Raw genomic sequence first — 14,542 nt, 5'->3', positions numbered from 1 at the left:
GCTTGTGATGTCATAATGCCTCATTCCACCAATAAGAGCCAACTTCATCAGTGATGTCACAATGGCTTGATTGTCCTGTACTCCCTCCAACCCAGCCAGCTGATTAACCCTTCCCCTTAACTGTATCCATGACATCCTGTTTGTTTAGATTGTAAGCTCTTTGGAGCAGGGACTGTCTTCTTTGTGACTGTACAGCGTTGCGTATGTCTTGTAGCGCTGTAGAAATAGTAATAGTAGTGTGAAGAGTTTCAAATCTTTGGGAAGCAGAGCTGAGACTGTGATGTCATAATGCCTCATTCCACCAATAAGAGCCAACCTCATCAGTGATGTCACAATGGCTTGACTGTCCTGTGCTCACCTCTGCCCTCCAACTCAGCCAGCAGATTAACCCTTCCCCTTAAGTGTATCCATGACATCCTGTTTTTCTGTCTTGTCTGTTTAGATTGTAAGCTCTTTGGAGCAGGGACTGTCTTCTTTGTGACTGTACAGCGCTGTGTGCGTCTGGTAGCACTATAGAAATAATTACTAGTAGCAGTAGTTAACCTTTGGTATTGTCGGATGAACCTGCCTCAGAAGTATGTTTGATCTCATCTGCTTTGTTGCTGTCACTACTATTGGTATTTCATGCAGTAAATTTCTGATGGGAATAAATTATTTTTTAATACATGAATCTTTTCTGTACTAGTTAGATATTCAGTGCTATTGAAAAAAAAATAAAAACAATATTAATATAGGACGTCAGTTCTTGATAGATCCTCGGTGTCTGAACTTCTGAACTGTTTGTGTTTCTTCTCGTGAACTTTGTCTCAGGAAAGAAACTGGTTGATGAGAAAATGGAGAAGGTGCAGGCGAGGCTGCGGAACGGTGAGGAGGTAGAAGGCGAGTACCTCACCTACCTCCTGTCCAGCGGGAGGCTGAGCTGCAGCGAGGTGTACAGCAGTGTGGCTGAGCTGCTGATGGCAGGAGTGGACACGGTATGTACTAGAGCAGGGGTGTCAAAGTCCCTCCTCGAGGGCCGCAATCCAGTTAGGTTGTCAGGATTTCCCCAATGAACATGCATTGAAAGCAGTGCATGCACATAGATCTCATGCATATTCATTGGGGAAATCCTGAAAACCCGACTGGATTCCAGCCCTCGAGGACCGGAGTTGCCCATCCCTGACATAGACACTCTAATCCAGGGGTCTCAAAATCCCTCCTCGAGGGCCGCAATCCAGTCGGGTTTTCAGGATTTCCCCAATGAATATGCATTGAAAGCAGTGCATGCAAATAGATCTCATGCATATTCTTTGGGGAAATCCCGAAAACCCGACTGGATTCTGGCCCTCGAGGACTGGAGTTGCCCCTGTTTGGCCTAGGCCAGGACTGTCAAAGTCCCTCCTCGAGGGCCGCAATCCAGTCGGGTTTTCAGGATTTCCCCAATGAATATGCATTGAAAGCAGTGCATGCATATAGGCCTCATGCATATTCATTGGGGAAATCCTGAGAACCCGACTGGATTCCAGCTCTCGAGGACCGGAGTTGCCCATCCCTGACATAGACACTCTAATCCAGGGGTCTCAAAATCCCTCCTCGAGGGCCGCAATCCAGTCGGGTTTTTAGGATTTCCCCAATGAATATGCATTGAAAGCAGTGTATGCACATAGATCTCATGCATATTCATTGGGGAAATCCTGAAAACCCGACTGGATTCCAGCTCTCGAGGACCGGAGTTGCCCATCCCTGACATAGACACTCTAATCCAGGGGTCTCAAAATCCCTCCTCGAGGGCCGCAATCCAGTCGGGTTTTCAGGATTTCCCCAATGAATATGCATTGAAAGCAGTGCATGCACATAGATCTCATGCATATTCATTGGGGAAATCCTGAAAACCCGACTGGATTGCGGCCCTCGAGGAGGGACTTTGACAGCCCTGGGCTAGAGCGAGGAGAGGAGAGAAAACGGAAAGTAAAGGCGAAGCAGACGTTCCCGTCATTTGCTTAGACTGGCTGACAAATGTGAAACGTTTTCAAAGAGGTTTTGAGCATTTAGGGGGCAATTTTGTTATGAGTCATTCTGGTCCATATTCTCTAAATGGAACTTTGAAAAACCACCATTTAATACACTACTTAATAAAAATTTCAAGGCGCCTAAAGAAACAGCAGCAGAATTGCGCCTCTGAAGGTGCCCTAATGCCACTGTAGGATGTAGCTAATGCCGGAAGTGGCATTAGGGCACCTTCAGAGGCGCAATTCTGGTGCTGTTTCTTTAGGTGCCAGTAGACGTTTCCAGAGGTGCCATTCATGTCAAAGATAGATGTCATAAATGTATGAAACCCTGGCCTACGTGTCTGGTGCCTATCTTTGCCAGAGGTGCGATTTTCTAAACGGCACTGTTGCGTGATTGATATGTGATCAACGGCTGCTTTTAAGGCGGCCACCGCCAATGACGCTGTTTAAAGAATCCGGGTCTGCAGAATAAGAACACCGATGTATGCACGTGTGCAGATAAAAGTCAGTATGCCCTCTAAACATTATTCTGTAAGGGCCCCTATATGATGGGGCAGGGGGAGCATGGATGGGGCTGCCACTTAGGCATACAATGTATTTGGGTGCCCCTATACTGGGTTACTCTAGTACAGGCAGTCCCCCAGTTAAGAGCATCCGACTTATGTCAGACGTACTTACAAACTAGGGTCTCCTTTCCTGTGCCAATGCACCCTTCTTCCTCCCTTCCTGTCCCAACGCAACCCTCTTCCTCCCTTCCGTATCCAAAAACACAACCCTTGATGTCCTTCCCTCCCTCTGTGCTGTGTCCCAAATTCATGCCTCCCTCCCTCCTGTGGGTGTTTGCCTCCTTCTGGCCAGAGGAGGTAAACACCCACAGAAGGGAGCGAGAGGGAAGGAAGGACAGCAAGGGTTACATTGGGACAGAAAGGGAGAAGCAGGGTCACGTTCAGACACAGAAGGAAGGGAGGGAGCACAAACTTTTGACAAAGGATGGAAGGAGGGAGGGAGCATGAACTTGAGACAAAGGATGGAAGAATGGAGGGAAGGGAGGGAAAGAGATGCTGAGGTATGAGAGGGAATAGAAAGGGAGAATTGTTGGGCATGGGTATCTGAGTGAGAGAGAAAGAGAGATGGTGCATATGGGGAAGTGAAGAAAGAAGAGAATTGATGGGCATAGAGAGGGAGAAATATTAAACATGGTGGTGAGAGGCATGAGGTACAGATGCATGGGGAAGAGAGAGATGAGAGGGAGAAATGTTGGCTGTAGTGGTGGAGGGAACAGTGGGATGGATGAAGAATGAAAGTAAGTGTAAACCTCTCTTTTTGTTCTATTTAAACTACAGTAATTTATTTTGAGAACTGTTTATTTAATGTTTTTTATAGGGTCTGAGTTACATACAAATTCAACTTAAGAATGGTTTAAAACACGGAAGTTGTTCTTAACCCGGGGACTGCCTGTATTCTATAACTGCATCTAGGTACCCAGATGCAGTCGTAGAGCAGGTTCTCACCCTGTGGCATCAGGGTGTCTAAAGAGAGATGCCACTTACAGAATTACCTCCTTATTGCTTTGTAGACTTCCAACACGTTGTCCTGGAGTTTGTACCACCTGGCAAGGGATCCTGAGATTCAAGACTCCCTGTACCAAGAGGTGATCAGTATCGTCCCTGGCGACCAGATCCCTACCATGGAGGATATTGCCAGGATGCCATTATTGAAGGCGGTCATTAAAGAGACCCTAAGGTAGAGCTCTAGGGGAAGGGGGGGGGATTCCATAATAAAACTCATTAATTAGACTCCACGAATCATGACACCCTCCAGTAGTGCTGTGGAGGAGGGTCGTCATCAATAGCAGCTTTCAATACATCATTGGGGGGAGGAAGGAGCACTCAGTTATGGTTCTCTGCTGGGCTACTGCAGGGCCTTGAGCATTTGCGCAGGCTCAAGGCCTTCTGGCTCTCACCCTCACCGAGATTCTCATGAGATCTCGAATCTCACAAGAACATAAGAATTGCCGCTGCTGGGTCAGACCTGGGGTCCATCATGACCAGAAGTCCGCTCCCGTGGTGGCCCTTAGGTCAAAGACCAGCGCCTTAACTGAGACTAGGCCTACCAGCGCCCGTTCTTGTTCAGCAGGAACTTGTCCAACTTTGTCTTGAATCTCTGGAGAGTGTTTTCCCCTATGACAGACTCCGGAAGAGCGTTCCAGTTTTCTACCACTCTCTGGGTGAAGAAGAACTTCCTTACGTTTGTATGGAATCTATCTCCTTTCAACTTTAGAGAGTGCGCTCTCGTTCTCCCTACCTTGGAGAGGGTGAACAGCCTGTCCTTATCTACTAAGTCTATTCCCTTCATTATCAGATGGAATTTTTCCTGGATTTATTTAGGTCGATTTAACTGATACTGGCTCTGCAGGAACTTGTCCAACTTCATCTTGAATCCCTGGAGGGTGTTTTCCCCTATGACAGACTCCGGAAGAGCGTTCCAGTTTTCTACCACTCTCTGGGTGAAGAAGAACTTCCTTACATTTGTACGGAATCTATCCCCTTTCAACTTTAGAGAGTGCCCTCTCGTTCTTCCTACCTTGGAGAGGGTGAACAACCTGTCTTTATCTATTAAGTCTATTCCCTTCAGTACCTTGAATGTTTCAATCATATCCCCTCTCAATCTGCTCTGTTCGAGGGAGAAGAGGCCCAATTTCTCTCATGAGAATCTCGGACAGGGTGAGAGCCAGAAGGCCTTGAGCAGCCCAGCAGAGAACCATTGCATTACATGGGACTGCAGTAAATAACGTCTTAACCCTTTAATTGGCAGAAGGTATAAACAAAACGCTGCTTTACATAACTTGGTGTTGAACGAAAGCAACAGCGCCAAGTCACAGGCATTTGGAGATGCAGATCTCCCATAAGAGCCCTAGAAACACATCTTGCTTCTGAGCAACAATGCAAAATAAAGGGTTAATATGCGGTAGCTTGTGAAAATAAAGGAGTGCTCTTTAGTCACTGCGGTCTTCTGTCTTCCGATCTAATATTCAATCTTTTCACCGACTCCCTGAGGCCGACATTTTGTTTTTTTTATCTTTATTGATTTAATTAAGCATATAAAAAGTGCAACACATATATATTGAAAAATTTAATAAACAGCAATTACATACTTGCAAATTATTGAAACAATTTACCTTTCCCTCCCCCCTTCCTGGATGCACGTGGAACTAAGATCAAATCTGGTAGGTGAATACTAATCAGATTAAGGTGTTTAACAAATGACTCCAAATTTCTTTGCAGCACAACAAAGAAAAATGGGGAAACCCAATGATCCACAGGGAAACAAAAACAAAAACTGTGAATCCAGATGTTCTGGAGATAATTTATTAAACACTGACATATAAACCATGAAAATTCAATTGAAAAAGTACAATGATAAAAAATACTGTGATAAAAATCCAATTGGACCGTACACGGTCCGTGTTTCGGTGAACACACCTTCCTCAGGGATTCAATGGTTTGCAACCTCACATATAAAGAATTGGACTGAAAACAGTCTATTGTCTTTAAAGATGTGAGCAAAGAACACCGCAGACAAGCTGAAGGAGCAAAAAAAAAAAATAAAAAAAGCGTTTTTTTGCTCCTTCAGCTTGTCTGCGGTGTTCTTTGCTCACAGGTTTAAAGACAATAGACTGTTTTCAGTCCAATTCTTTATATGTGAGTTTGCAAACCACAATGTTTCTATAATCATAAAGCCCTATGACCTCACAATGCAGGTGTGAAGAGCCTTAGCCTATAGGAAGAGGAGATGCAAATGTTAAGAGCCTTAGCCAATAAGGAGAGAGATAATGGTTACTGCAGATGGGCATTTTTTTGCTACTTCAGCTTGTCTGCGGTGTTCTTTGCTCACATCTTTAAAGACAATAGACTGTTCACCGAAACACAGACCGTGTAGGGTCTGGTTGGATTTTTATCATTGTACTTTTTAAATTTAATTTTCATGGTTTTATATGTCAGCGTTTAATAAATTATCTCCAGAACATCTGGATCCACAGTTTTTGTTTTTGTCTCCAAATTTCTTTAAAATTCCTAATTTTCCCAGATTGCTCCGCTAACATTCTTTCATAACGGTAATATAAACAAATTGTTTCCCACCAAAAAGTAAAATTCAGTCTATCCCGACTTTTTCCCATTTCTGGTGATTAGTTGGATGGCCACCTCAGTCATTAGAAGAAGGCGGCTATGGGCACCTTTTATCAAGGCGCACCACGGGAGTTAGCGGGTCGGACATTTCATCACATGCTAACCCCCGCGGCAGCCATAAATCCTAACGTCTCGTCAATGGAGGCATTAGGTACTAGCACGGCAGGCGGTTTAACGCGTGGTATTCCGCGCGTTAAACCGCTACCACGCCTTTGTAAAAGGACCCCCGTGTTTTTGTAACATCAAGTTCTAATCATTTTCGTAGAGCAGTTCTCAGTGATTAAAGCAGAGCTGATCAACTGTATCTCTTTTTCACCTGATTCTAACCGGCAGGATGTATCCTGTGGTACCTACCAACGCCAGAGTCGCTGATGAGAAGGCGATTGTCATTGATGACTATTACTTCCCCAAAAACGTAAGCTGTGTGGGTTTAGAAAATATCAGTCACAAAAGTGACTGCAAATGAATACAACCCTTAGCGACACGGTGGGCTCCTTTTACGAAGCCGCGCTAGCGGCTTTATCGCGCGTGACTTTTCATCACACGCTAACCCCCACGCTAGCCGAAAAACTACTGCCTGCTCAAGAGGAGGCAGTAGCGGCTAGCGCGACCAGCAGTTTAGCGTGCGTTAATCCACTTACGCGCCTTCATAAAAGGAGCCCTGTATGTTCTCCAATTGGGTTTTGTAAGCTGTGAATGGATTTTGAATAATTCAATAACAGTGAACTGGGGATCTTCTGCGGTTAACGGACCTTCAGTCTGTCCCAGTATAGCAACTCTTGTGTTGTTACGTAACTGAACTAGAGAAGAAGAAGAAGAAAAAAAAACCAACAAATTTTTAGATTGAATCAAGTTGGACAGATTAGATGGACCATTCGGGTCTTTATCTGCCGTCATCTGAAAATCAAAGGCAGAGCAGAGAATTGTGAGCAATGCCAGCCTGCTCCAGGGATTCACATGTGTGTTATTAAATTCTGCTGACATGGGCACATTTTGCTGTCATTAAAAAAAACCCAAAACCAAAACAAGTTAAAGTCAGAAAAAGTACTGACAGACGCCAAGTGTGGTGGATCATCCTTAAAACTGAGATTTAACCCCTCATAAACTGAGCTCATAATATAATTAAGCGCATAATAAAAAAATTAAGACATCCAAAAAAGCGGCACGAGTCAGTGCTTCGATGTCCTAATCACTGGTGTAGTAAGATTTATAGGTGTACTAATTAGCGTAACATAAACAAATCACGTGTTTCTTAGTTTTCTAGGGGAAACCATAAACTCCTTACCCAAGGTTCATTATTTTGCCAGTTTATACTAAGAATAGAGACCAAGGCTATATGAAAATAGAAAAATATAGTTCATAAGCCAGCAGCAAATAATGATTATTGTTCACAAAATATCCAAATACATATATGAAACTCAGTACATAATTATCACACCACACTTGCTAGATAGTAGATGACGGCAGATAAAGGCCCGAATGGTCCATCCAGTCTGCCCAACCTGATTCAATTTAAATTTTTTTTTTTTTTTTTTAATTTTTTCTTCTTAGCTATTTCTGGGCAAGAATCCAAAGCTTTACCCGGTACTGTGCTTGGGTTCCAAGATAAATGAGTAAAACTAATTCTTACACTCTAAATAATGCCTTATAATAATTCCTGATTAGCAGCAACTAAAAATATAGCTTATCACCACAGGTACTTCACTTCCTTGTCCCAAAGACAATAGAATTCTCTCTCTAACCCAGCTGAAAAGACAATAGAATTTCTTATTCTCACCACATAGATCAGGCCTCAGGAAAATCGGGGAGAAGGAATCGGTGTCTTTCCTCCGCTTAGCAGATATGGAAATTCTTCTGATTAGGAACACTCTGTCAGCCACTGGAAAAGCTGTAAATTAGGTTGGCAGCAAAGGTTTCCTTTATGTGATGGAATTCAGATATGTATAAAAGTCCGATTTCTCTCTCTCAGGCAGAGAGTCACAAGAGGTAACTTTTCAGGTCTTAATTATTATAGAAGATGTGCAGAGAACACCTATGATAAGATGCAAGCTTCCTTACATCCTAGCACAGACTACTAGGCTCCCTTATGGATACCGTCAGACAACACCTTAGTACAGGGAAAAAAATGCTTCTCATACAACTGGACCTAACTGCGGCATTCGACTTAGTGGATCACAACATCCTTCTACAGATCTTAGACGCAATAGGCATCTCAGATAAAGTATACTCTTGGTTTGAAGGATTCCTAAAACTCAGAACCTACAGTGTAAAATCAAACAAAGAAAAGTCAGAATCCTGGTCAAACCCCTGCGGCGTACCACAAGGATCTCCACTATCCCCCACCCTCTTCAATCTCTACACTGCTTCTCTAGGAACGCATCTGGACAATCTGGGCATAACCACCTATAGTTATGCTGATGACATCACCATCCTCATCCCATACGATCATTCTAAACCTACCATGACAGACAAACTTCACCAAACACTTGAAACAGTCACAACCTGGATGAAAAATCACAAACTTAAACTCAACCAAGACAAAACAAAATTCATCCTTCTCGAAAATAACAAGATCCAAACCACAACCAACTTAGACATAAACGCAATCAAATATCCCATCCAAACCACCATAAAACTACTTGGCATGACCATAGACAGATGCTGCACTATGCAACCGCAAATAAATAAAACAATTCAGAAATCATTCGCAATCATGAGAAATCTGAGACAAGTCCGAAAATTCTTTGAAAGAACACAATTCCAACTCATAGTACAATCCCTAATACTAGGTATATTGGACTACTGCAACATCCTCTTCCTTCCTTGCCCTGCAACTACGATCAGACAACTCCAAACAATCCAAAATACAGCTTTGAGACTCATCTACTCATTGAAAAAACATGACCACATCACTGAAGCCTTCATCAACTCACATTGGCTTCCAATCCAAGAAAGAATCCAATTCAAATTCTACTGCATATTATTTAAAACCCTACACGGAGACAGCCCATCATACTTGAACAATCGCCTCATCCAAGCACCCACTACAAGACACAGAAAAACGCACTCCCCATTCATACCCCCCCCAATCAAGGAAGTAAAAAGAACAAAACTACACGACGGCCTCCTAGCCACCCAAGCCGCAAGGCTGGACAACCAGATCTCCAACCTCTTGATGACCACCCCAGACTATAGGACGTTCAGAAAAGAATTAAAAACCACACTCTTCAAGAAATTCCTGAAGCAGCAATAACATCACGACCGTTTAGTAACTCTAAAACTGACATTTGATCTACCCATTACTGCACTAACAATAACAAAAGAACTTCCACTATGACCACCTATTAACTCTTTTACAAACCACCTCACCCTCAACAACCCGCTAAATGTTTATAAGATCTACAACTTACCTCTCTTGCTAATCATTGTAACTCTGTTTTTTTTTTTAAATTAACCTTTTGTAATCCGCCTTGAACCGCAAGGTAATGGCGGAATAGAAATCCCTAATGTAATGTAATGTAATGTAATTAATTATTAGGCACATTCCACTTGGATCTTGTCAGATGACCTCTCCGGACCAATCCAGAAACATAACTTAGATGAATAGCTTTTCTGTATAGAGTCTCACACAGGCCATGAAACAGAGGCGCCTTAGTTAGATAAGAACAACATAGGAGCAATGCCTCCTCCAAGATTCACACAGGCTGAGCTTGTAGGTATAGCTGGATGTCCTTGACTAGAATACAGTTCTGGTACATACTCAGAATGCATCAGGCATCATAAACAGCAAAGATGTTTTCTTCTTTCTCTTCTTGCATGGTTCAGGCTGGCATGATTTCTTGCAGACAATGGTTCAGGCTTTATGACGTCAGAGAGGCCTAACCTTCAGGTGTGAATAAGGAAACACCCCTACACTGGGACATCCAAGAGCTGATTTTCAAAAACCATTTTCCTGGACATCTAGTGAGATGTTTTGCCTGCTGTGTGTCCAGAGTTCAAGGGGGAATGTTTAGAACGAGCATTGGGAATGCTAGACTTGGACATCTTGCAACAATAATCAAATCTTTCTCAATATGTTCTAGACAGAACTTACTAAATCAGAGAATACTAGATATAATCGTACTGCACCTCATTAACATCAATATCACATATATCAATCTTCCCGATCCTCAGCGGGGCCACTAGGCACTCAATTACTTTTCATAGTGCATGGCTTTATGCTCCAATTCGTCATCGGATCAATTAATTTTATATTTATGTTTTGTTTAAGCTTATAATAATTTAAGTAAATATGTACTAAAAGTACTTAGCTATATAGTCACGCTTCATGCAGGGGTAGAGTCACCAACATGTTTCACCCGTAAAACTTTAAAGGGTTTTTTCAAGGCTACCACTCCCTATCAAACATGGCTTGGAAAAGCCTAGTAGAGCATCACACAGGTGTCTTAAGTAGCCTGGTGGATGGGCTAGTGAACTACACTTCTACCTCCAAATTCATGGGTTTAGGACTCCCGACTTCAGTTATTCGCAAGTTTCTAAACCCTGACCCACACCCGCCTCCCGGACCTCTCCACACTGTACTTGGTGGTCTAGCGGTGAAGCAGGGCAGGAACAATCTTCCTACGCTCCTGCCCCATGCAGAGCTGTCAACAAAAATGGCCGCCGTGAGTTCCCACTGTAGTCTCGTGAGACCATGGAAACTCACAGCAGCCATTTTGGTTGATGGCTCTGCACAGGGAAGGAGTGTAGGAAGATCTCTTCTGCCCCGCTTCACCGCTAGACCACTAGTTAAGGTGTGGAGAGGTCCGGGAGGCAGGAGGGTGGCGGAGGTGGGTCAGAGTCAGCCCTAAAAGTTATTCACAGGTCGGTTCTGCCCCTAACCCCCGTGAATATGGAGAGAGAAGTGCTGTTTATCCTAGGAATAAGCATTGGATTTCCCCAAGTCCATCTTAATAATGGCTTATGGACCTTTGTCTTAGGAAATTATCCAAACCCAGTGGTGTAGCGAGGTTAAGAGGCCATTTAGCTTTTATCTGCCATCATGTTTCTATAACCATAAAGCTCTATGACATCACAATGCAGGTGTAAAGAGCCTTAGCCAATAGGGAGAGGAGGAGATAGTGAATGGGCCATTTGGCCTTTATCTGCCATCATGTTTCTCTGTTTCTATAACCATAAAGCTCTATGACCTCACAATGCAGGTGTAAAGAGCCTTAGCCTATAGGAAGAGGAGATGCAAATGTTAAGAGCCTTAGCCAATAGGGAGAGGAGGAGATAGTGGATGCTCTGGATGGGCCATTTAGCCTTTATCTGCCATCATGTTTCTCTGTTTCTATAACCATAAAGTTCTATGACATCACAATGCAGGTGTAAAGAGCCTTAGCCTATAGGAAGAGGAGATGCAAATGTTAAGAGCCTTAGCCAATAGGGAGAGGAGGAGATAGTGGATGCTCTGGATGGGCCATTTCGCCTTTATCTGCCGTCATATTTCTATGTTTCTATGACTCATCGCTCTGGGTGAGATGGAGTTAGTTGCTAACCCAAATGTATAAACCAACTGCAGAAAAACTTAACACAAATATTTATAAAAGAACAGAAAGAACTCTGGATCAGTTATTCTGTGCATTTTTCTGTTTCCCCCAGACTCAGTTCCTCTTAGCCAATTACGCACTCGCTCACGATGAGACCAACTTCCCGCAGCCACACCTCTTTCTCCCCAAGCGCTGGCTGCGTGATGTCGGAATGAAGCACCATCCCTTCAGCTCAATCCCCTTCGGCTATGGAGTGCGTGGCTGTGTTGGACGCCGGATCGCTGAGCTGGAGATGCATCTGGCACTCTGCAGGGTGAGAGGCAGCTCATTCCTCTAACATTGAGCCAGTCCTACTTTTCTGAAGCTCCTTCCTATTTGGGCAGTAGGTTTAGGGTTACCAGATGTCTGGATTTCCCTGGACATGTTCTCCTTTTGAGGAAATGTCCGGGGGTTCGGATAGCTTCTCAAAACCCGGCACTTTGTCTGGGTTTTGAAAAGCCTCCCTCAAAATCGCCGTTGAGCAAGAGGGCAACCTGATGATGTTTTGCGCCTCTGTATGATGTCACTGTGTCACATGCATGAATGCCCTCCTACCCAACCAGAGCAGGAGGCAGGACTGGAGCATGATGGGGCAGGGATGGGTGGAACTAGGCGTGTTTAAGGGGTCCAGATTTTCCAAAGAGAAAATCTGGTAACCCTAAGTAGGCTCAAACTCAGGTGGGGGTTGACTGACCCAATACTGACATGACAAAGAACTCATAAGTGGTTGCATTTCTATTGGAATGGGGATCTTTTTCTATAAGGCAAGGGAGTTGAAATGTATACTTTATCGCCCTCTAGTGATGGCTACTCAGGAGGTTAGTCAGACTTCATGGATGTCTATACGCTACCGCCTTGGCGTTTAATTCCAGGCATAAAGGGCTGCCAATGGGTCCAGTTTCCTAGACATCCCTAATGAAAATAAGCGCTATGCACACAGTGGAGGTAGTAGGTGGGCAAATCTTCATTAAGGATATCTAGGAAAACTGTCTCACTGACAGCCATTGAGGATTGGGAGTGAAGACCAAGGCACTATGGAATAAAAGACATTCTCTAAAGAATGATGGTAAAAATGCAGAATTTTCCAGTAGTTTGCTTAGGAAAAAGTGATTAATTTGGAGAGCATGTGATTGTCTCATCTCAAATATTGCTACAGACACTGGGCCATGGAGGGGAGGAGCCTAACAGTTACACTAGTAGAACTGAAACCAGGGGTTCCTAGTTCACATCCCGCTAGGGCAGTGTCTTTACGCGCTGTGGCATACCAAACTGGTGGTTGCAGCTCGAAGGCACCCGGAAGGGTGAGGACATCGCCACGATGGCATCAACCAACTAGTGTAACTCCAGTTAAATTCACTTAACCCTCATACCAGACTATTTCAAAGAGTAGGGGAAAGGCCTCAGAAGCCACGGGGCATAGCGTTGCAACGGAGTAATGAAGGGGAGCAAAAGATTCTCAGCGGCTCCCCCTCTATCATTGGCCAAAAAAACCCTCTCTGCTGGTGCTTTTTCTTTGGAATATTTTTCAATTTTAAGTTCTGAGACTAAAGAGTACAAAACTGACTGAATATCAAAAAATACATATCAAGAAATAAAGCAAGGATGCAGAATTAAGCTCCTAGGTATCACTTTCCACGATCATGTAAGTAAATAGAGGGGATATGATAGAGACTTACAAGATCATGAAGGGCATAGAGAGAGTAGAGAGGGACAGATTCTTTGAACTTTCGAAAAATAAGAGAACAAAGAGGGCATTTGGAAAAGTTGAAAGGGGACAGATTCAAAACAAATGCTAGGAAGTTCTTCTTTACCCAACGTGTGGTGGACACCTGGAATGCGCTTCCAGAGGATGTGATAGGGCAGAGTACGGTACTGGGGTTCAAGAAAGGATTGGACAAATTCCTACTGGAAATGGGGATAGAGGGGTATAGATAGATTACTGCACAGGTCCTGGACTTGTTGGGCCGCCGCGTGAGCGGACTGCTGGGCACGATGGACCTCGGGTCTGACCCAGCGGAGGCATTTCTTATGTTCTAAATGCTTTTATCGTTTACGAATGATTCGCTCACTAGCTAAATTTCTCAACATATCTGCTCTAAATACTTTAATTCACTCACTGGTTATATCTTGTCTGGATTACAGTAATGCCTTATACCACGGAATTACCAAAAAAGAGTAGTAAAAGTTATCTACAAAGCCAAAAAATTCAACCATGTAACTCCCCTCCTGATAAAAGCCCATTGGCTTCCCATCCGACACCGTGTCACTTATAATCTTCTTTAGTATATGCCTTTTTTATTACTGCTATTTATGTAACATCTTTGTAAATGTAATAACACTGTAATATGTATCATCGCTGTAAATGTACAGTCTCTTCTATTGTTAACCGCATTGAACTTCCATGGTATTGCGGTATACAAGAATAAAGTTATTATTATTATTATTATTATTATAATGTAATGTAATGTAATGTAATTTATTTCTTATATACCGCTACATCCGTTAGGTTCTAAGCGGTTTACAGAAAATATACATTAAGATTAGAAATAAGAAAGGTACTTGAAAAATTCCCTTACTGTCCCGAAGGCTCACAATCTAACTAAAGTACCTGGAGGGTAATAGAGAAGTGAAAAGTAGAGTTAGAGGAAAAATAAAAATAAAATAAACATTTTAACAAGACAGCATTGATCTAAATACTTTGGAATGTAGAAGAGAGGAAAGAAAGGAATAGAAGCAGAAGGGGGAGCCGTTGAACAGTAGAATTCTGGAGAAATTTAAATGATAGAAATAGATATAA

The 14,542-nt window shown here is 43.2% G+C and overlaps 1 protein-coding gene across 1 annotated transcript in view; it reads left to right on the top strand.

The window, feature by feature from the left end:
* The window catches only part of LOC117361131 (sterol 26-hydroxylase, mitochondrial-like), a 39,444-nt gene that overhangs the window by 21,144 nt on the left and 3,758 nt on the right, over positions 1-14,542 (top strand). The window contains exons 5-8 of the mRNA XM_033946065.1: positions 811-974; positions 3,565-3,731; positions 6,509-6,590; positions 11,819-12,019. Of these exons, the coding sequence (XP_033801956.1) occupies positions 811-974; positions 3,565-3,731; positions 6,509-6,590; positions 11,819-12,019 (614 nt within the window). The remainder of the gene's footprint in view (positions 1-810; positions 975-3,564; positions 3,732-6,508; positions 6,591-11,818; positions 12,020-14,542) is intronic.

The sequence above is a fragment of the Geotrypetes seraphini genome, chromosome 5, assembly GCF_902459505.1.
Source record: "Geotrypetes seraphini chromosome 5, aGeoSer1.1, whole genome shotgun sequence".
Taxonomy (NCBI): domain Eukaryota; kingdom Metazoa; phylum Chordata; class Amphibia; order Gymnophiona; family Dermophiidae; genus Geotrypetes; species Geotrypetes seraphini.
The sequence above is the reverse complement of the archived record's forward strand: the minus strand, read 5'-3'. Positions and strand labels throughout refer to the sequence as shown.